Raw genomic sequence first — 21,069 nt, 5'->3', positions numbered from 1 at the left:
AAAATAGACTAAATACACAACTACAACTATAATAACCATTCTCAGGATTGGATAGCAACCAAAACAGAGCCATGATACATGAAAGAAACAAACACAGTGAGTTTTACATTCACCCTGCTTGAGAAGTGGAGTTCCAAGAATCAAGTTACATCCTCATCAGGCAGAGGAAACAGACTGCAGTTTGAGATTGCCACAGTGGCTGGGATCAGGAGTTCAGATAATAGAGAGTACTGAGGTACACAGGAGAGGACTTCAGAAGAGGAACTCCTGAAATTTTACAGAAATCTCCTGTCCTTGTTTCCAAGCTGTGTGACCAAAGTGGGAGACTCCAGAGGCCTAGCAGAGAATAGCTGCTCAGAGCCTGGAGAGCTAAGCAGAAATTTCAGAGGCTGCACAGTGCTGGGAAGATGATGGAGTTCAAATCCAGCCAGAGTAGAGGGATAGTGATTCCTAGACTTTCAGATGAGTCACAAAAAATGTCATACCCTAGAAACAGAGATCATGCTCTAGGAGGAAGGGCTATACCCTACAAATAAAGTCAAAACTGAAATAAACCATCCAGAACAGTCTAAATTCACTCTCCATCAGAATTTAAGTGAACTGCCAGTAATTTAACGGGCCACTTGAACAAAATTCAACACCTTTTTAGAAGAAGAGAACATTATCCAGAACTTCTACAAAGTATCGCCCACAATATCTACCATGAAAAAAAATATTTACCAGGTGAGAATTGTCAGGGTAAAGTTACTAATAGCCAAGAGCTAGAAAAAGGTACAGAGATGATCCAGACGTTGTTAGCAGAAAAGATTTCAAAATAACTATAATGAATGTTAAAGAAAATTGAAGTAAAGACTGACAATGAGGATGACAAGATGGAATCCCTCAAAGAGAATTAGAATTTTTTTTGAGAGAGAGGATGTGTATATGTGTGGAGGGAGGGGGGCAAAGAACAGAGAATGAGGGAGAGAGAGAATCTTAAGAAGAGACCCAGAGCTCAATCTCATAACCCTGAGTTCATGACCTGAGCCAAAACTAAGAGTCAGATGCTGAACCAACTGGCTCACCCAGGCATCCCTAGAATATTTTTTAAAGAAACCAAGTACACATCCAATAATTGCAAAATAAATATCAGAAGTTAAGAACTTATCAGATGGGTTAGCAGTACAACAGAAAACATAATTAACAGATTTGAAAACAGGCAATAAAATATATCCACACTGAACGAAAGAGAGAAAAAAAGTAATAGAAAAAAACAAGTCATCTTAAATCCATTATTGGGGAAATACTCTCTTATTTACCTTTCTTTTTCTTACGCTTGCTCCCAAACCAGTTACTCTTCTAATAAAAGAAAAAGTACGGTTAGGAGTGGATTTAAAATAATACTTACCTAGTAAGAGAAATACCTAACATAATAATTAAGAATTAGCCTTGATTCTGCACAGTGAAGGAAACAACAAATTACAAGGTAGCCTGCGGAATGGGAGAAGAACATTTGCAAATGACATACCTGATAAAGGTTTAGTAGCCAAAATATATAAAGAACTGATACAATTCAACACCCAAAAAACAAATAATCCAATTAAAAATGGGCAAAGACATGAATAGACATTTCTCCAAAGAAGACATATGGGGCAGGGTGCTTGGGTGGCTCAGTGGGTTAAGCCTCTGCCGTCAGCTCAGGTCATGATCTCAGGGTCCCGGGATCAAGCCCCAAATCGGGCTCTCTCTCAGCAGGGAGACTGCTTCTCCCTCTCTCTGCCTGCTTCTCTGCCTACTTGTGATCTCTGTCTGTCAAATAAATAAATAAAATCTTAAAAAAAAAAAAAGACATACAGGGCAAACAGACACATAAAAAAGATACTCACCATCACCATTAGGGAAATGCAAATGAAAACTACAATGAGTAACACCTCACACAAGTTAGAATGGCTAAAATAAAAAATACAAAAAATAAGCATTAGCGAGGGTGTGGAGAAAAAGGAACCTTCTTGCAGCATTGATGGGAATGCAAAGTGGTGCAGTCCCTCTGGAAAACAGTATGGAGGTTCCTCAAAAAATTAAAAACAGAACTTCCCTACAATCCAGTAATTGCATAACTGGGTATTTATTAAAAACAAAACAAAACAAAACACTAATTCAAAGGGATATTTGCACCCTGTTTAAAGAATTTTTTTTTTAATTTATTTGACAGACAGATCACAAGTAGGCAGAGAGGCAGGCAGAGAGACAGGAGGAGGAGGCAGGCTCCCTGCTGAGCAGAGAGCCCGACGCAGGACTCGATCCCAGGACCCTGAGATCATGACCCGAGCCGAAGGCAGAGGCTTTAACCACTGAGCCACCCAGGCGCCCCCCTGTTTATTGCAGCACTCTTTACAATAACCAAACTATGGAAGCAGCGCAAATGTCCATGGATAGGTAAATGGTTAAAGAAGATGTGGTATATATAAATGGAATATTATTCGGCTATAAAAAAGAATGAAATCTTGCCATTTGCAGTAACATTCATAGAGCTAGAGAGTATTATGCTAAGCAGAGCAAGTCAGTCAAAGACAAATACCATGTGATCTCACTCATATGTCAAATTTAAAAAATAAAACAAGCAAAGAAGAAAAAGGGACAAAGCAAGAAATAGATTCTTAACTGTTGAGAACAAACCAGTGGTTACCAGAGGGGTGGTGGGTGGAAAGATGGGTGAAATAGGTAATGGGTAATAAAGAATACACTAATCATGATGGGGGGAAAATGGCGGGGGAGGAAAAAGAAAAGAATTAGGCTTGGGCACAGAATTAAACTGGAAGAGTGCCTGGACAATTCAAATCGCCCTCTTTCCACCCTTTCACATCCAGAAGCCAAACCATTCCCTCTTCTTCAGCAGGCTCAGGTCCTTTACTGGGCTGCCTGCTCTCCCACAATTGGGTCTCAGACCGTCCATCAAAAAGGTGCTCATCCAGGGGCACCTGGATGGCTCAGTGGTTAAAGCCTCTGCCTTCAGCTCAGGTCATGATCCCAGAGTCCTGGGATCGAGCCCCGCATTGGGCTCTCTGCTCAGTTGGAAGCCTGCTTCCCCACCGCCCCTCTGCCCTCTCTGCCTGTCTCTCTGCCTATTTGTGATCTCTGTCTGTGAAATAAATAAAATCTTTTAAAAATTTTTTAAAAAAAAGTTAAAAAAAAAAATAAAAAGGTGCCCATCCAGTATCACATTCCTTCAAGTTTTGGATATTTAGCAAATGGCTATTCTAATTAACGTAACACAGTTAGCCTGTTAGCCCCTATAGATTATCATTTAACATGACTAACCTGAAAACACAGTACATAACCTAGAGGAGTAAATTACTGAGGTTGGAATTTGATACTCTGAGACATGCCAGTAAAGGATGGTAAAACTTTAATATAGAAATCTTATTTTAAATAATAATGATAATGAGGATGAGAATGATAATAAAAGTAGTAACAATACTTTCTTTTTCACTGTGCTAAATCCATATAAAATCTTGATCCATGTGGCATTTGAACTAATATCAGAAAAAATGTAAATGGCATAATCTTAGGTGTTTCATTTTCCTTCCTTCAATCTAATATTCAGAAGACCCAAGTAATAAAAAAATAACTAAATAAACTCTGGAAACTGGTCCTATTAAAGATGTCGAATATTAATGTCCTATCACAGTGAGGGAGTTCTACAAAGACAATAAGTACTTTTAATCTGTTGAACAAAGCATTTCATGGATAGTTACTCTAGTTCTAACAAAACACCCTTGCAGCTTTTTAAAATTTGTAACAGATAATAGCTCTCCAATGCCTTTCAGAAGACATCCAGACTCTTCCACACTCCTAGATTCCCCATTTTCCACTTCCATCTAACTCACCCAGGTGTCTCTAACTACAGACCCCTATAAACAGTTCTCCTCACGTTAGCACTGCACCTGTTTCTTGCATATACTACTCATTTAAAAAAATGTATTCAATGATGAATCTTTATAGAGACTTCAATCCTTGGTCTCGAGCTGTATGAGACTCCCAGATGCCCATCACAGAACAGTTGCCGGGATACCAGAGAACTGAACTGATCAAAGATTTCAGAGACTACACAAAAATGGATTTTCAGTAGGCAACTATATTCCATGCCATGTCTACTTCTTTGCCTACCAAAGATTAAGACCCTACTATGTGCCATGCACTATTCTAGGTGTTAGGGATACAGCAGTAAACAAAATTGACTAGGTCTGGCCATTATGGTTAGAAATCTAAGCAAATGGGTAGGTTTGGGAGAAGGATAAGGAATAGTGAGAAAGAATTAATTAATGGGCATTTGTTGAGGCCCAAAGGTAAGAGACAGTATGATGTCCACAAGAAACTGATTCTTCTGAAATTTATTACTAAAACCTGTTCTCACTTCACTATGCCCACCACCTTCTCTAATTGATCCTATCTATGCTAGATGATCTATTTGATCTTATGTCCTCCCTGGAACCAGGAGTCAAGGTAGTAAATAAAGATCATTAAGGGGAGTTATGGTGAAATAAATGAGAAACTGTCTTAGTTATAAATTAAAAATGCAAAAATGAGGTACATGGGTGGCTCAGTTGGTTAAGCATCTGCCTTCAGCTCAGGTCATGATCCCAGTTTCCTGGTCCTTGCTCAGCAGGGAGCCTGCTTCTCCCTCTGCCCGCTGCTCCCTCTCTTGTGCTCTCTCTCTCTGACAAATAAATAATAAAATATTTTTTTAATGCAAAAAAAGAAAAATAGAAATGGAAACCAAAATATAGCAAAATTTGGGAAAATATCTTTTCTAATTTCAAGATAGAAAAAGACTTTATGATATAAAGTTCTTGAGGCAATTAAAAAAGTCAAAAATCTGATTAACAGAATTCAAAAACTTCTATGTTTGATGAGAATGGTCATATGTAAATTCAAATGACAAACTGGAGAAAATATCTACAACTCATACTACAGATACATATTCCCTGAAATATAAAGTACCTATAAGCCAGTATGTAAAAGATTAATCAATATTCCAACAGGAAAATGGGCTAAAGGAAACACAAATGGTCCTTAAATATATGAAAATATGTTCTACCCAACTCATAAGAAAAATGCTAATTATACCTACAAAACACCGTGTTTCATTTGTTTGGAAAGACCAGGATATCTGGTGAAATGTGAGTCAGAGAAAATGTGAAAATACATCTTCAGAGACCTAGACCCCTAACAGCACACACTCTGCCATTTCTAGGGCCTGGCCTTTATCTTCATAGCCCAGAGTAGCTGTAAGCCTGTCTTTTCACATCCATTCCAAGAAACATACCTCACTAAGGAGACTTCTCAAAAGTACCACACAACACTTCTGCTTACATCTCAAAGATCAAATATTAGTTATGGAGTCACAACTAACTGCAAAGAAGTCTGAGACCCTTTCAGCTTGATTGCATGAGCAGCTACATGTGACAATTTGAAACATAAAGTGGATCTTTGATAGACAACTAACATTCTCTGATACATTTCTTTGCTGACCAAATATTTATACATACTAATTCTCACATATAAAATCCAGTAAATCCACTCATCTCATCTAGACCTTGTGTCCAAGTCAAAGTTCAGAAAGTGTGGGAAATGTGCACCTCCCATCTGCTCCAGATGGCTCTCCACGGTACAGCAATCTAAGAACTTAAAGGCAAGTTAACTTGTCCAACTTACCCAACATACAAAAAGATGGCATAGGACCAAGATAACCACATTAAAATTGTGATTCAGAAAAAGGGAGAAAGGAAAATCTGTTGTGGTCACTGGTCTGCAGCAATATGAAATTCCACCAGACAGAAATAGAAACTTCCTTTCCTGGTAGTTTCGGGGGGCCTCAGTTCTGCTTTCTAGGAAACTCCTTCTGGAGCCTCTAGTTTAACTCCCCGGGGTGAGCTTCTTTCTGGTCTCTGGTCTCACCCTCAAAATGTACTAGGGAACACCAGGGAGCTGCTGACATTTCATAGCTTATTTTCTGTTAACAGTACAAGTCTGTTTTCCTTAGGAAAAAAATGTTTTTTCCCTGGTTCCATACCCTCTTCCTTACTTCCTCTTTTGGACTGTCCTTGACACAACAGGAAAGAAAATGCTGCAGACCTTTCTTTTCCATCATTCCAGTTTTGAATAAACCTCTGATTATTATTTATCTTTTAATATCTTTGCTTCTTACAGGAAAGAAAGGGAACATCAATTCAGACTATCCTATTACAATTCATCTGTCAGTCTCGAAAAATCTTTATACATTTTACTTAAAAACATTTGTTGAGCACCTACCACATCTGATACACTAAGGATCCCAGGTTCAAAGAAGTCCTGGTCCCCACTTTGGTATGGTAGTTACAGGGTATATATATATATAATTGACAACACTTATCAAAATATACATTTAAGACCTGTTTATTATATTGTATGTAAAATCTACCTCAATAAAAATGGCCATTCAAGGAAAGATAATACAAAGAAATGTTTAAGGTTTGTTATAGCTGAAATGGTAATTTTGAATAAGTTAAATTTAGGATGTGAATGTGACTACTCCATGTGCTGTTGTGTACAGGGCCCGGGATATTAGGAAATTGAAATGTTAACATTTTATAGTTGTTGCAGTTATCTACTGTAGCATTTCATCAGTTGCAAAAATTATTTTTGAATGTGGCATATATCAGTACTAAAATCATAAGCTTTTAGTTAGCATATCTGGGTTCAAATCCAAACTTTCTCTGTGATTTAGGGGAAACAACCCAAGCCCATTTCATCTGCAAAATGCAAAGAATGCCCTACTTCACAGGATTGTTGTGGCAGCTGAGTAAGTGCCAAGGCATAGCAAACATTCCCTTTCCCAAGTTACCTCCTCCCAACATCTTTTGATGTCAAGTCCTTGGCCAGGACTGTATTACCAATTATGGCTAACACAGAGAAAAACAATGGTTCTTTACAATGATCCGTGTAATGCAGGCTTCCACTTCTCAAGGCATTTTAAACTTCATACATACAACCCTACAATTCATTCATCATTCTTATTGAATAGCTACTATTATTAGGACCTGTGCTAGCTTTTAAAGATAAAAACACAGCCCTGCATTTACAAAGTTTACATTCTAAAAGTTAAGATTATTTACATGCACACACATATAAAAACAGGTGGGATAAAAGTTCTCTAAAAACAGTTAAATGAAGGGACGCCTGGGTGGCTCAGATGGTTGAGCGGCTTCCTTCGGCTCGGGTCATGATCCCAGGGTCCTGGGATCGAGTCCCACATCGGGCTCCTTGCTCGGCAGGGAGTCTGCTTCTCCCTCTGCCTCTGCCTGCCATTCTGTCTGCCTGTGTTCGCTCTCTCTCCCTCTCTCTCTGACAAATAAATTTAAAAATCTTAAAAAAAAAAAAAGTTAAATGAAGATAAGGAAGAAAATGATGGGGAAATGAAACATGTGCAGAGTTTGCTGTTTTACATAAGGGCGAAAGCAGCCCTATCAAGGTGACATCTGGGCAGAGATTAAAGAGGGGAAAGCCAAGCATGTGGACATTTGGGAGAAGAGTTCCAACCGAGAGCAACTCAGATACCAAGGTAGGTAGGTGTTTGGCCTCACTGAGGAACAAGAGATCAAAACAGCAAGAGTGCAAGTGAACATGGAGGGAAGAATCCTAGGCAACCATAAAGATCATAAAACCAGATTAGTCTCATAGGTCACGAGAAGTAAAAATTCAGAATCTTATTCCCAGTGATAGGAAGCCACTGGAAAGTTCTGATGTGGGTGTGATGTGGCCTTTTAAAACAATCATTCCTAGGATGCAAGGGTGGCTCAGTCAGTTAAGTGGCTGTCTGGCTCAGGTCATGATTCAGGGTCCTGGGATCGAGTCCCAACTTGGGCTCCCTGCTCTGCAGGAGTCTACTTCTCTCTCTCCTCCCCGCTCATGCTTTCTCTATCTCTGTCTCAATCTCACAAATAAATAAAATCTTCCAAAAAAAATTTTTTTTAATTGAAAAAAAATGATCACTCCTGGGTGGTTCAGTTGGTTAAGCATCCCACTGTTGGTATCAGCTTGGGTCTTGATCTCAGGGTTGAGTTTAAGCCCTGTCTTGGGCTCCATGCTGAGTGTGAAGTCTACATAATATAAAACATTTTTTAAAATTTGAAAAATATAAGGGTCATTCTGAATATGAAGTGGTAAACAGACTTTAAAGATGTAGGGAAAGATGGAAGACTTCTTCAAGTCTAGGGCAGGAGCTCTCAAACCTAACTTTCATCAGTCTTCTGGTGAGCTTGCTAAAACACATACTGAGATGTGCCGGGGTGGCTCAGTGGGTTAAAGCCTCTGCCTTCGGCTCAGGTCATGATCCCAGAGTCCTGGGATGGAGCCCCACATCGGGTTCTCTGCTTGGTGAGGAGCCTGCTTCTCTTCCTCTCTACCTGCCTCTCTGCCTACTTGTGATCTCTGTCAACTAAATAAATAAAATCTTTAAAAAAATAAAAATAAAAATAAAAATAAACACATACTGATCACACAAAGAGCTGTACACAAATATTTGTAGTCACTTTAATCCTAACTGCTAAAAACTGAGAACCCAGATGCCCTCCATGTACATCCATACCATGGAATACTACTTAGCAATAAAAAAGAATAACCTGATACACACAACCTAAATGACTCAACAAATAAATATGCTGAGTGAAAAAAGCCAATCCCAGAAAGTTATTTATTGTGTAATTCCATTCCTATAACTTTCTTGAAATGACCAAGTTATAGCTATGGACAACCAGTTGCCAAGGGTTGAGGGGGCGAGCTGTGGATGAAGGTTGGCTATAAAAGGGCAACATGAAGCATCCTTGGGGTGGAAAAATTGACTCATCAATAATCAATACCCTGATACCGCACTATAGTTTTACATGTCCTCATTGAGGGAAACTACATAAACGGTACAGGGATCTTTCTGTAACATTTCTAACACAGCATGCAACTCCACGACTATCTGGAAATAACAGGTTAACAATTCAAAACAATGGCTTAAGTACTTAAATCAGAGACATTGCCAGGCCTCACCGTTTCCAGGCCTGAAAATGTATACTTAGAACAAGTTTCTAGGTGATCTTAGACTGGAAACCACTTTGAGAACCACCAATTTAGAAAATAACACCTTAGGGCAAGTACTGTTATTCTTATTTTGTGGAAGAAACTGAGGCCTCAATAATAAGTGACTTCACCAAGACCTAGGAATTAAGTGGCAGGACCAGGACTCAAACCAGATCCTATCAGCTCAGTGTTTTTGCCTAAGCAAATCAAGGTCAGAAATAATCTTAATTATTGGATTGCACTGCCCTAAAAACAAAGACTGTATAAAATGTAGCTTAGTTGTAAACATCTCACAAACTTTAAGATATATACACACATGCAGGTGTGTACTAGTCTTAGCTCTTATCTGTACTTTGATCAAGTGGTTAAACTCTGTTCCTTAGCTTCCCCAGATAGAAGATCAAGGAACTAATAGTCCCTTCCTACTTAACTCTGGGCTCCTCGCTTTAAAATCCACTGGGACTTTTTTTTTATTTTTATTTTTTAAGATTTTATTTATTTGACAGGCAGAGATCACAAGTAATCAGAGGCAGGCAGAGGTGGGGGAGCACTGGGATCATGACCTGAGCTTAAGGCAGAGGTTTTAACCTTAACACTGAGCCACCCAGGCACCCCTCTACTGGGATTTTAAAGACAGCTACAAGTTAACCCTCAATGAACACAGAATCAGTTGTTTGCTATCCATGTAACTATTTTATCAAAATGCACACCTAACATAGTTTTAATTTCTCAATCTCAATTTCTGAAACTCTTGAGCAACAAAGAGAAGTTAATGTGCACCACAATTCTAACTAAACAGAAGTTCACAAACAACACTAAAATTTAGCCAGGGTTGCGGCGGGGGGTAACGTCTTAAGTAATTCTATGGGATTTAAAAATGCTAAGAGTTTTTAGCAAAATCATTAAGTGCCTAAATTCAGAGATGTTGAAACAATTACATCAAGTGCTTGCCAAAAATGACTTTCCTGCTGTTAGCTCTCAGGAATTTCACTTTAAAATCCCCTTATGCAATAAGCCTCCATAATTGTCTCCTATGTCTCCATGGTAAAGTTAACAAAACTTGAGGAAATAGGCTTAAATTGTTGAGGGTTTACATCAGAAATAAGGACGAATTTTCTAGGAATGACCGCTCTAGTCACCTGAGATTACACTGATGATCATTCTCTCCTTAAACACTGGATGTTTAAAACATTCAAGCCAACTGGCTCCTTCCCAAACCTATCATATCTTACTTTAGGCCTACTTTCCTCCATTAATTATAATTCTCAAAACAAGGGATTTCTGAGTGGCTCAGTCATTAAGTGTCTGCCCTCAGCTCAGGTTGTGATCCCAGGGTCCTGGAATTGAGCCTCACACCAGGCTCCCTGCTCAGCGGGAAGCCTGCTTCTCCCTCTCACACTCCTGTTGCTTGTGTCCCCTCTCTCTCGCTGTCAAATAAATAAAATCTTAAAAAAAAAAAAATTCTCAAAACTAAGCAAATAGAGCTATTTTGTTAGATTTATGGAAAAAGCTAAATTAAAATAGGATTCAGATATATACTGGTAGAGAGGAGCACCTAGCGGGCTGAGTCCCTGCAGCATTCAAATACAGATACAGGTCCCAACAAACCAAGATCTGGTACTGAAAACTAACTCCCATTACTGAATTTAGTAGAAAGTACTAATATTCTGTGTAACTATCCATGAGCTCTTGCCCAGACCACTCTAGATTCCAAACACCAGTGAGGAAAATCTTGGGACTCAGTTAACTGACAGATAAGTCAGGCACACAACTCCCCAAAGCCATCCCTAGCCCCTACCAAGAGAGCCACAGAATGCATTTCTTTCAGTGGCAACTTTACTCCAATGACTTGCGGAAAGGGCCAGTTCACCACAAATTAAGAACTGTCTCTACTTTTACTACCTTCGAAAATCCCAGGGGGAGTTATTAATTCAATGCAAAAGTAAGTGGAATCCACTTGTTAAGTAAATGGCCAGGAATTAACTTCTACTTTTTAAGGTAGCATCTAGGCATATATATATATATAAATTCACTGTTTTTTTGAAAACCTATAGAAGGCTAAATTTTAAACTAATAGACCACTATGTTTGATTCAAAAAGGACTCAAGACATAACATTGTTAAAAACATTTATTTTGATACAGTCTATGATAAATAAGTCAGTAGAGGTTCCACTCTGCCACAGATTCATCTGAGAAGAACCCTGTGTCATTCAACTGGTGAACGTCTGAACGCTGTCCCATCTCTTATCCCAGCCAGAGCGCACACCTTCCATGTTGTTCCTGTCCATTGATTGCTTCCAAATCCAGAAGAACTTTATCCCCAAAGTAAGCTAAAATGTTTGTGAAGAAAAGAAATAAATTAAACCCCAAAGTAAAAACTTAAATACAGTTTAAGAACTATAAGATTTTATACATTTATGTTTGTGTTTATACTCATCAAATTCAGAGACACTATAAGACAAGGATCATTCTCATAGAGCAAAAAAACAAAAACAAAAACAAAAACAAAAAAAACAAAAAACCAACAACCAAAAAACAAAAAACCCAAGAGATACATATTTAAGGAAATACAGGTTTGTTACTTTTGAGTGTGGTTACCTATTACAAACAAAAAGGAAAATATAAGTTGAGGTCTGCCAAAAAGGTAAATGATTAATGATTTTCATTAACATGAAGGACTGATGAAACCACAATATAAAACTCTATCATTATTAGATACCACATCAGTAAAGCTGAAAACAACATTTACTGAATGCTTTCAATGGGTCAGTATCATGCAGAATGTTCCCAACTCCCAATTATGACCTTTATTTTAAATACACAGAAACCAAGGCATTGTGATGGTTACCCATCTTAAGTGGCAGTGTGATGTGACCCGGGTGCTCTTTTTTTTTTTTTTTAAAGTAGGGTCTATGCCCAATGTCGGACATGAACTCATGACCCTGAGATGAAGACCTGAGATGAGATCCAGAGTTGATGCTGAACTGAGACACCCAGGCGCCCCTGACCCAGGTGCTCTTAACCATTACAACACACACATCCCAGGAACAATTATTAATCTTCATTTCAGCCTCAACTCTTACCTCAAACATTCCAGCCACTAACTAGGCCCAAATTCCTAAACCACTTCCTGACTAAGTAACAGGATTCTGGAAGAAGACAAGAGGTGTTTCATTTCTGTCTTGCTGATTACAAATGTGGTTTCCAAACAAACAAACAAACAAAAACCAAAAAACAAATGTGGTTTCTAGTAATATATCACACAAAATAAAACTGCATTACAAAATGATAACCTGAACATTCTATGCAGGTTTTTTTTTTTTTTTAAGTATTTGCCTTTGCCTGGGAAAAAGCCCAGAATCCACCTATTTCCAATTTTCAAAAGTGTATTAAAATCTCCCATTAAAAAAAAAAAAAAAAAAAATCTCCCATTAAGTGCCAAGTAATTTTTGCATACAGTTAAGAAATAAAAATGAACTATTCATCTATTAAGGTCTCCTCCTCAGTGGTAATGAGCATCCAAAATAAAAAGAAGATCTTCCTTGGCCTTAAACGATGTGAACAAAGATTCTCTAAGTTAACCTCCGTGTTCATATATTTTGCCTAAATAATGTTTTACTAATTACTGTTCTGTGTTCATTAAAGTACTGCATTTTGTATATGGACTCCTATCAACCAACATTTGTTGACCACGGATAATGTATTACCTGGGTGAAAGAGGACACTAAGACCAATATGGTCCTAATCCCCAGGAACCCAACAATTTAGCAAGGGAAGCAGACCAGTAAATCATGAATGATATTTAGATACCAGTAAATCATGAACTATACTTAGGTAAGTATCATATAAATAAATTTATATATAAACAATAGGGGCGCCTGGGTGGCTCAGTGGGTTAAATAAATGTATGTATAAACAATAAACTTGGCATTAATGAAAAATAAATTTTACATTAACAAAACACTCACATTAATAAAAATCCTATCAGATATCATTCTCTTTTAGGGTCCAGTACAAGCAACCAAGGAAGGCCTCTCCAGTCAGCCTCCACAGCACAAGCAGTATGGTATATGAAACACTAGAGCTGAATAACACTCTCCAGGCACTCAATCAGTAATTCCCTAAATTGCAAATACCTCTGGAAGGAAACCAGAAGATGCCCCTAATGACAGGAAAGAATGAAGAAGCACCAGAGAGGAGAGCACCATTAAGACATACGATAAAGACATGAAAAAGCAGGAGGGGGCCGTTCCATCCAAACAGCAACTTTGAAGGGTCAACTCTTGGAAAAAGTGAAGCCCAAAAGAAGTACAACAGAAAGGCACATTCTACCCCCGCCTCTGGATCCTGAATCACCTGGGGCACAAAAAATGCTATTTCCCAGCTTGCAGATCCAGCCTAGAAGTCCTACCATAAGATGCAATGCTGTATTAATTCCTGTCCAAAAAATCCACCAAGAGGTCAGAGTCATTTAATTAAGTTAATTCAATTCTTGGCAGCTACTTTAGGTGCTTACAAGATATAATGTTATGTAAATAAGCAACAAGCACAATACAAGGCAGAGAACAAGGCACACAAATGGGTATTATGAGCACACAAAAACTGGAGAGGTTTCAGCTAGGGGAAGGGGGAAAAGACTTAAGGAAGGGATGACATTTGAGCTTGAGTTTTCATCAAATGGAAACAAGGTAAAGAGCATTCCAGGCTAAGGGAGCACAAATATTGGGACAAAGGCACGAAAATACACAATTTATTCTGGGATTAGCATGCAGTATCTTGTAGCTGGAACAAGTTCTCACAGGAGAAAGAAGTGAGCTAAAGAAGATGACACAGAAAAAGATTAAAAATTACTATTAACAGTTTATTGCTCACATATTACTTGTCACCTACTCATTTTACTTCATATACAATGTTCTTCCTCAATCCTCATGAAAACTTTATGAAGCAGATATTATACCCTACTTATAAAAGAGGAAACTTCACTCTAGAAAGAGGTTATTTGATGATAATTTCCAGTACTTGGAAAATGTTCACATTGCTTGACCAGACAGTCCCTTCTCCGATGTTTTCTAAAGACTTCCCTATGAAAATAACTGCTCTGAGGTCAATCAGCTAGTAAACAACAGATATATTACCTCAAGTCCCCATTTTACAGTTCAAAAGGGAGAGGCTAAGAAAAAAGGAACTTTAACTGGAGATCTCTGAAAGCAGTTTTGAGAAGCCACACCATAAATGTTTAAAGGGAAAGGAAAGTGAAGAAAGCAGTGAGCAAAGATCACTTACTAAAGAACTTTATCAGGGAAAAAGAGTGATTTGAAATGGACAAACTGAAAGGCACCTGGTTGGCTCAGTCGGTAGAGTGTGCAACTCTTCATCTTGGGGTTGTACACTCGAGCCCAGGCTGGGTGTGGATACTACTTAAAAATAAAGTTTAGAACGATACACAAAGATAAACTCGAAATGGATAAAAGACCTCAACGTGAGACAGGAATCCATCAGAATCCTAGAGGAGAACACAGGCAGTAACCTCTTCGGTATCAGCCACACCAACTTCTTTCAAGGTATTTCTCCAAACGCAAAGGAAACAAAAGCGAAAATGAACTTATGGGACTTCATCAAGATCAAAAGCTTCTCCACAGCAAAGGAAACAGTCAACAAAACAAAGAGGCAACACACGGAATGGGAGAAGATATTTGCAAATGACAGTACAGACAAAAGGTTGATATCCAGGATCTATAATGAACTCCTCAAACTCAACACACACAAAACAGATAATCATATCAAAAAATGGACAGAAGATATGAACAGACACTTCTCCAATGAAGACATACAAATGGCTATCAGACACATGAAAAAATGCTTATCATCACTAGCCATCAGGGAGATTCAAATTAGAACCACATTGAGATACCACCTTACACCAGTTAGAATGGCCAAAATTAGCAAGTCAGGAAACAACATGTGTTGGAGGGGATGTGGAGAAAGGGGAACCCTCTTACACTGTTGGTGGGAATGCAAGTTGGTGCAGCCACTTTGGAGAACAGTGTGGCGATTCCTTAAGAAATTAAAATAGAGCTTCCCTATGACCCTGCAATTGCATTACTGGGTATTTACCCCAAAGATACAGATGGAGTGAAAAGAAGGGCCATTTGTACCCCAATGTTTATAGCAGCAATGGCCACAGTCCCCAAACTGTGGAAAGAACCAAGATGCCCTTCAATGGACGAATGGATAAGGAAGATGTGGTCCATATACACTATGGAGTATTATGCCTCCATCAGAAAGGATGAATACCCAACTTTTGTATCAACATGGACAGGACTGGAAGAGATTAGGCTGAGTGAAAGAAGTCAAACAGAGAGAGTCAATTATCATATGGTTTCACTTATTTGTGGAGCATAAGGAATAACACGGAGGACATAGGGAGATGGAGAGGAGAAGGGAGCTGAGGGAAATTGGAAGGGGAGGTGAACCATGAGAGACTATGGACTCTGAAAAACCACCTGAGGGTTTTGAAGGGGCAAGGGGTGGGAGGTTGGGGGAGCCAGGTGGTGGGTATTAAGGAGGGCACATATTGCATGGAGCTCTGGGTGTGGTGCAAAAACAATGAATTCCATTACCCTGAAAAGAAATTTTTAAAAATGAAAATAAAAATTAAAAAATGAAGTTTAGAAATGGACAAATCAAGAGCACACACAGTGGAAACTTACAAGAGGAAAAAACCCCTTCCTGTGAGAAAGGAGAGGCCGATAAGGCAGAGGGGGTGAAGGAAATTTCATATCGGATGGCACTGTGCTAAGAAAAAAAGATAGGATTAGCTGGGGGAGGCCACTTGACCCAGTGGAAAAAGTGTAGGCTTCGGAGACAGACATACTTCACCACCCTGCTCCGTGGTATCGAAGTGACAATTAGAGATACTGGATATAAAGCACCCAAAACAGTTGCTAACCTATCATAGGTTAACTGTTACAGGTATTACTATTACTTTCTGCCCATTCTAGAAGAAAGCGGCTTCGAGTAGGAGTTGGAAGAAACAAAACCTAGAAGAGCCAGTACAAAGTCTATTAGGGCAATCCACAAGGACTGTAAGACAGAGGATCAGGATGAAATCGCAAAGCACCCATGCAGGTCCTGGTCATCACTATGCCTCAAATAATCAGTCCTTCTAAAGAGCAACCCTGCCTGCTCAGATTCTGCCTTTATATATATGTATGTGCACACAGGTACACATACAGCTTTCACAAGTACACATATATACATATACTTGTGAGTACAGGACTATGTATAGTGTGTGTACCTGTGTGCGTGTGTGAAGTTTTCACAAGTGTTTATCTAACACTGGCAAGACTGCTTCTGAGAAAGAAATTCGACAGTGCATTTTTAGGGTCATAAATGTTCACATACTTTGACTTATTATTCCCATGAGAATTTCTCATAAGGAAATAAATCAAAACCTATAAAAACTATCTAAAAATGTTCACTATATTATAATGTAAACTACTGAAAAACCTAAGTGATCAACAAGTTAAAAATATATGGGATATCAACTGTAATTTTAGGTGAAGAAAATAAAATCCTACATAATCTTGTTAAAATCATCTAAAAGGCTGTACTTATCTGAATGAAGATAAAACAGAAATAGGGGTAATTAAAAAGAATTCATTCACCTTTCAATGTGGTAGGATAATAAATGTGTTGTTCTTCTTGTAAATATGTTTCTTTATGGTTATAATATGGTACAGCAAATGCAAACCAGGAAGGGGAGAGAAAGCAATTACCTGCTAACACAAGCTAGACTAGTGTGCAATGACTGCAGTTCCCCAAAAGCCCAAAACCATACTGACTAGTATAGCTCCATTACAATAAATACCACTACGACTCTTTTGCTTCCCAGTGATTCAGCACCAAAAGATGAACATTTGCCCTGAAATGTTTATTTGTAAGAGCAGTACCTCAAAACAGTTGGTTCAGGCATTCCAGGATCTGCACCCCTCTTGAATCCTGGGGGAGAAAGGGAAGGAGGAAAAAGAGAATAAATAGCAATTAAAACCCTAGCAGACAAAACATTTATCACCAAAACTTTTCAAATCAACCTAGGGTAGCTAGAATGATCTACTAGCACCGTCTAAATATACTTGTGTGCTAGAGAACAGTACTGAATTTTAACTAGAATATGAGATTATGTCCAGGATTAATCAGTAGGGAGAACAAACAACCTTACTCTGATTATATACACAATTAGCACTATAGCCCTTAGCATGCACTGTCACTCTTATTTATCACCCAGAAAAAACATAACTCAACTGCTACATCACGCTGGATAAAAGACTACAAAGAGCAAAAAGATTTTTTTTAAGAAGTACATTTTTAAAAAAAACAACTGAGAATATTTTATTGCCTACAAACCTCTTTTTATAAAGCAATCAAAGACTGGAAGAAAAAGAGTGGGGGAAAAAAACAAGTTATTGTTTAACAACCTAATTACATCAATACTTCTATTACAAGTATGATTAAATAAGACTTTTATCACTAACTGGATAACATATATGCTAATTTGCTGATTAAAATTAGCATCAAGAACTGTGGGGATATGATATTTTACTCCATTCTCAAGACACCAAAGTAGGCTGCCAGTTTCACAGATGCTGGTAGGAGACACAACATCCTGTGTCAGAAACAAAGGAAAGTTTATCACTCCCAGCAGAAACTATAGTCAGAATATCATCATTTTTAGAAGAACCCTGAGTTCAGAGAACCAGTCTTTTGTAATGGGCAGTGAGCACTGTCTCCCCTTCTCCCCTTTGCTCTAAAAGGAAATACTATTTTTCAAAGTTGTTCACTCCACAAACATCCTTAAAAAGATAATACAGAAGGAGTGTTTGGGTGCCTCCGTCGTTAAGTGTCTGCCTTTGGCTCAGGTCATGATCCCAGGGTCCTGGGATCGAGCCCCGAATCACACTCCCTGTTCAGCAGGAAGCCTACTTCTCCCTTTTCCACTCTCCATGCTTGTGTTCCCTCTCTTGCTGTCTCTCTCTGTCAAACAAATGTTTAAAAAAGAGCAGGGTGCCTGGGTGGCTCAGTGGGTTAAGCCTCTGCCTTCGGCTCAGGTCATGATCTCAGGGTCCTGGGATCAAGCCCTACATCGGGCTCTCTGCTCAGCGGGGAGACTGCTTCCCCCTCTCTCTTCCTGCCTCTCTGCCTACTTGTGATTTCTCTCTCTCTGTCAAATAAAAAAGTTAAAAAAAAAAAAGGAATATGGAACAAAGGGTGGTCAGAACCTCTGCTCACAAGATTCACAGACATTCAAGACACCACAGAGAATGGTCTTCCAAGAGGTCATTAAAATCTTGTGTTAGTCAATGTCCAAACATTTTTTTAATTATGTTACCATCTGTTCAGCTTTACACCACTATATTTCCACAGACTCCCTGAAGCCCTAGAAGTTATGTATAAACCTAAATTACCCCAGAAATTCAATCCAGTTGTAGGTTTTTGTGAGCGTTGAGGTGGGAAGAAAAAGAAACTACCTGGGAACTAGACATGAAATTAAATTTCTATGACATGAAAAGAAAAAGACAATGATTAACAAGGAAGAAGTACTAAAAAGATAGCTCTAACATTACTCTCAACCTGAATTGGAAGCTAGAATAAAAATCACCATAATGGCAGTCCTAAGAAAGAGAATATAGCCAGAGTGCACAAAAAGAAAAACTCTAGGGTGGAAGGAAAAAAAAACCATTCTCTTTAAACCAAAGCCCTTGATACACAGAATGCAGCAAACAGCTACACCTTTCTGCTTTCTGGCTGTAGAAAAGGAATCACAAAAAAAGGAGAAGGAAGGAAAGGTAGATGTAAAAAAATTACAGAGCAGCAAAGAAACCAAAGGGACCAAAAAGGCAAGATTAGACTAAAAAAGGACCTCTTCCCCTCTCGCAACACACAACAGTGGAAAAAAAGCAGCACAAAGATGAGGCAGTATCAAAGTCCCTTAACTTTCTTGGCTCAAAGGAGAACTAGACCTGGTGTTTGACTAGCTAAAACAGGCCCTTCTACCATTATGTGAAAGCTTGGGGAGGGGAGAAGGGGAAACAGAGCCTGTAAGCAGGGTATAATTATGTGCTCTAATCTTGGACACCTAAACAAGATTGCTAAAATCTCAGAGAATATGCTTTTAAAAAAAAGCATATGAAAGAGATAGGAAAAAAGATCTTTTTAAGTCCTTATACTCAAGTATCCCCAGGTTACCAGCTGGCTTGCATTTCATGGAGAAATCGGAGCCATAGCTACCTGGAAAGCATCCAGCAAAATCAAAGGCTCTGTCAAGACTAAGAGGGACTATACTTTATCTTGAACCGATACATGACACCTAAAATAAATAGGAAGCAGCACCTTGTTAAAATCAAAGGGTTTTAAAGCATGAAACTGAGTTTTAGGAAATTTCAAACTTGATGCCCAAATGACAGAGCTGGCGTTTTCCCTTTCCTCTGTACACCTAAAACAGTGTGTCAACTATACTTCAACTTAAAAAAATTACAACGAAAAAACTATTCTGGCAAGGAATGCGATAAAGTTCCAGTGTGCAGGCTTAGTTGAAAATATCTGCCGGAACACTTACAAATATTTGCGGTAGGGCATGGCACAGTGCTTAGGAGTAAGGACCATTACTTGAGTTCAAAGCTCCCCACTTAACAGCTGTGTGGCCTTCAGCAATAAACAATATTTCTCTATGACTCGATTTCCTCACCTATAAAATAGGATCTATAAAAAAAATCATTCAAACCCTCCTTCATCGTAAAGCTGGAGCAGCAGAAAAATGCAAAAACTAATGTCAAAATCATACTTCAAGGGAGTGGCATACTGAAGAGATTTACAGACCTCTTTCCACTTAGGACCACCTGAAAAGGTGGTAAAAAATATACCCGAAAACCCACCTAGTGACAGAGTGAATGAATCGCTTTCAGATACATCATGTCGTCTAACTCTCCCAACAATCGTCAAAGGTCACCTCCATTTTTAAAGATGGAAAAACAGAACAGGATTACGTGATTTGCTAAAGACCATAAAACACAGTAAATAAAAGACCAAGAGCTCTAACTCGGGTTAGACCGACCCCACTGACTAAACATCATCAAACGACGTGCACGGCGTGGTCGGGTCTAGCTCTCCCGCCCTAGAAAGCCAAATATGGGAGACGAGGCCTCCGCACACCCTTCCCTCCCGGCTCCTCCCAGCTTCTTCTCCTACTGACCCAGGTAAATCACGAGAGGAATAAAGCCCCAGCGGATAGCAAACTGGCCGCCCTTAAAAAGCTGCTGCAGCCTCTGCTTGGCCTCTTTGCTCAACTTCACCATGGCGACAGCCGGGGCGACGTAGCGAGAACCCTCAGCACCAACCGCAGCGTAGGGAATCCGAAAAAGAAAGGAGATGCGCACGCGCCGAACACGGCATTTACGGCAGGAGTCGTGAGCGTCGCCAGCAGAGGTCGTAATTCACCGCAGGTCCTGACCTACCTCTCCCCTCTACGGCGCCACCTACGGATGGCGCATGCGTGTCTGGTTCTCCCGGCTCCGAGTCTCGTCCTTACTTTCCTTCGTTTTAGGAATCCCGTTTTTTTTTTGTTTTTTTTTTGTTTTTGTTTTTTTTAATTTTTTTTTAAAGATTTTATTTATTTATTTGACAGACAGAGATCACAAGTAGGCAGAGAGGCAGGCAGAGAGAGAGGAGAAAGCAGGCTCCCTGCTGAGCAGAGAGCCCGATGTGGGACTCGATCCCAGGACCCTGAGATCATGACCTGAGCCGAAGGCAGCGGCTTAACCCACTGAGCCACCCAGGCGCCCAGGAATCCCGTTTTTAATGACTGTGGGATACCGAAGGCAGTGTTCTTGAGCTTCCCTCAGCCTGAAACGCTCTTTCTCCACCCACAGTCTTACCCATTTGTTAAAGTGCACCTCCAAGTGTTCCTCGCCTGATACAGGAGGAATATT

At 39.2% G+C, this 21,069-nt stretch overlaps 1 protein-coding gene across 1 annotated transcript; it reads right to left on the bottom strand.

The window, feature by feature from the left end:
- Positions 1–11,195: 11,195 nt before the first annotated feature.
- TOMM7 (translocase of outer mitochondrial membrane 7) lies at positions 11,196–20,531 on the bottom strand. Its single transcript, XM_032305398.1, has 3 exons — positions 20,334–20,531; positions 17,038–17,086; positions 11,196–11,415 (listed from the first exon to the last, which is right to left on the bottom strand). The coding sequence occupies exons 1-3, from the start codon at positions 20,434–20,436 to the stop codon at positions 11,400–11,402; spliced, it is 168 nt and encodes a 55-aa protein (XP_032161289.1). The 5' UTR covers positions 20,437–20,531; the 3' UTR covers positions 11,196–11,399.
- Between the last annotated feature and the right edge of the window lie 538 nt (positions 20,532–21,069).

Source organism: Mustela erminea, chromosome 11, assembly GCF_009829155.1.
Source record: "Mustela erminea isolate mMusErm1 chromosome 11, mMusErm1.Pri, whole genome shotgun sequence".
Lineage (NCBI taxonomy): Eukaryota > Metazoa > Chordata > Mammalia > Carnivora > Mustelidae > Mustela > Mustela erminea.
The sequence above is the reverse complement of the archived record's forward strand: the minus strand, read 5'-3'. Positions and strand labels throughout refer to the sequence as shown.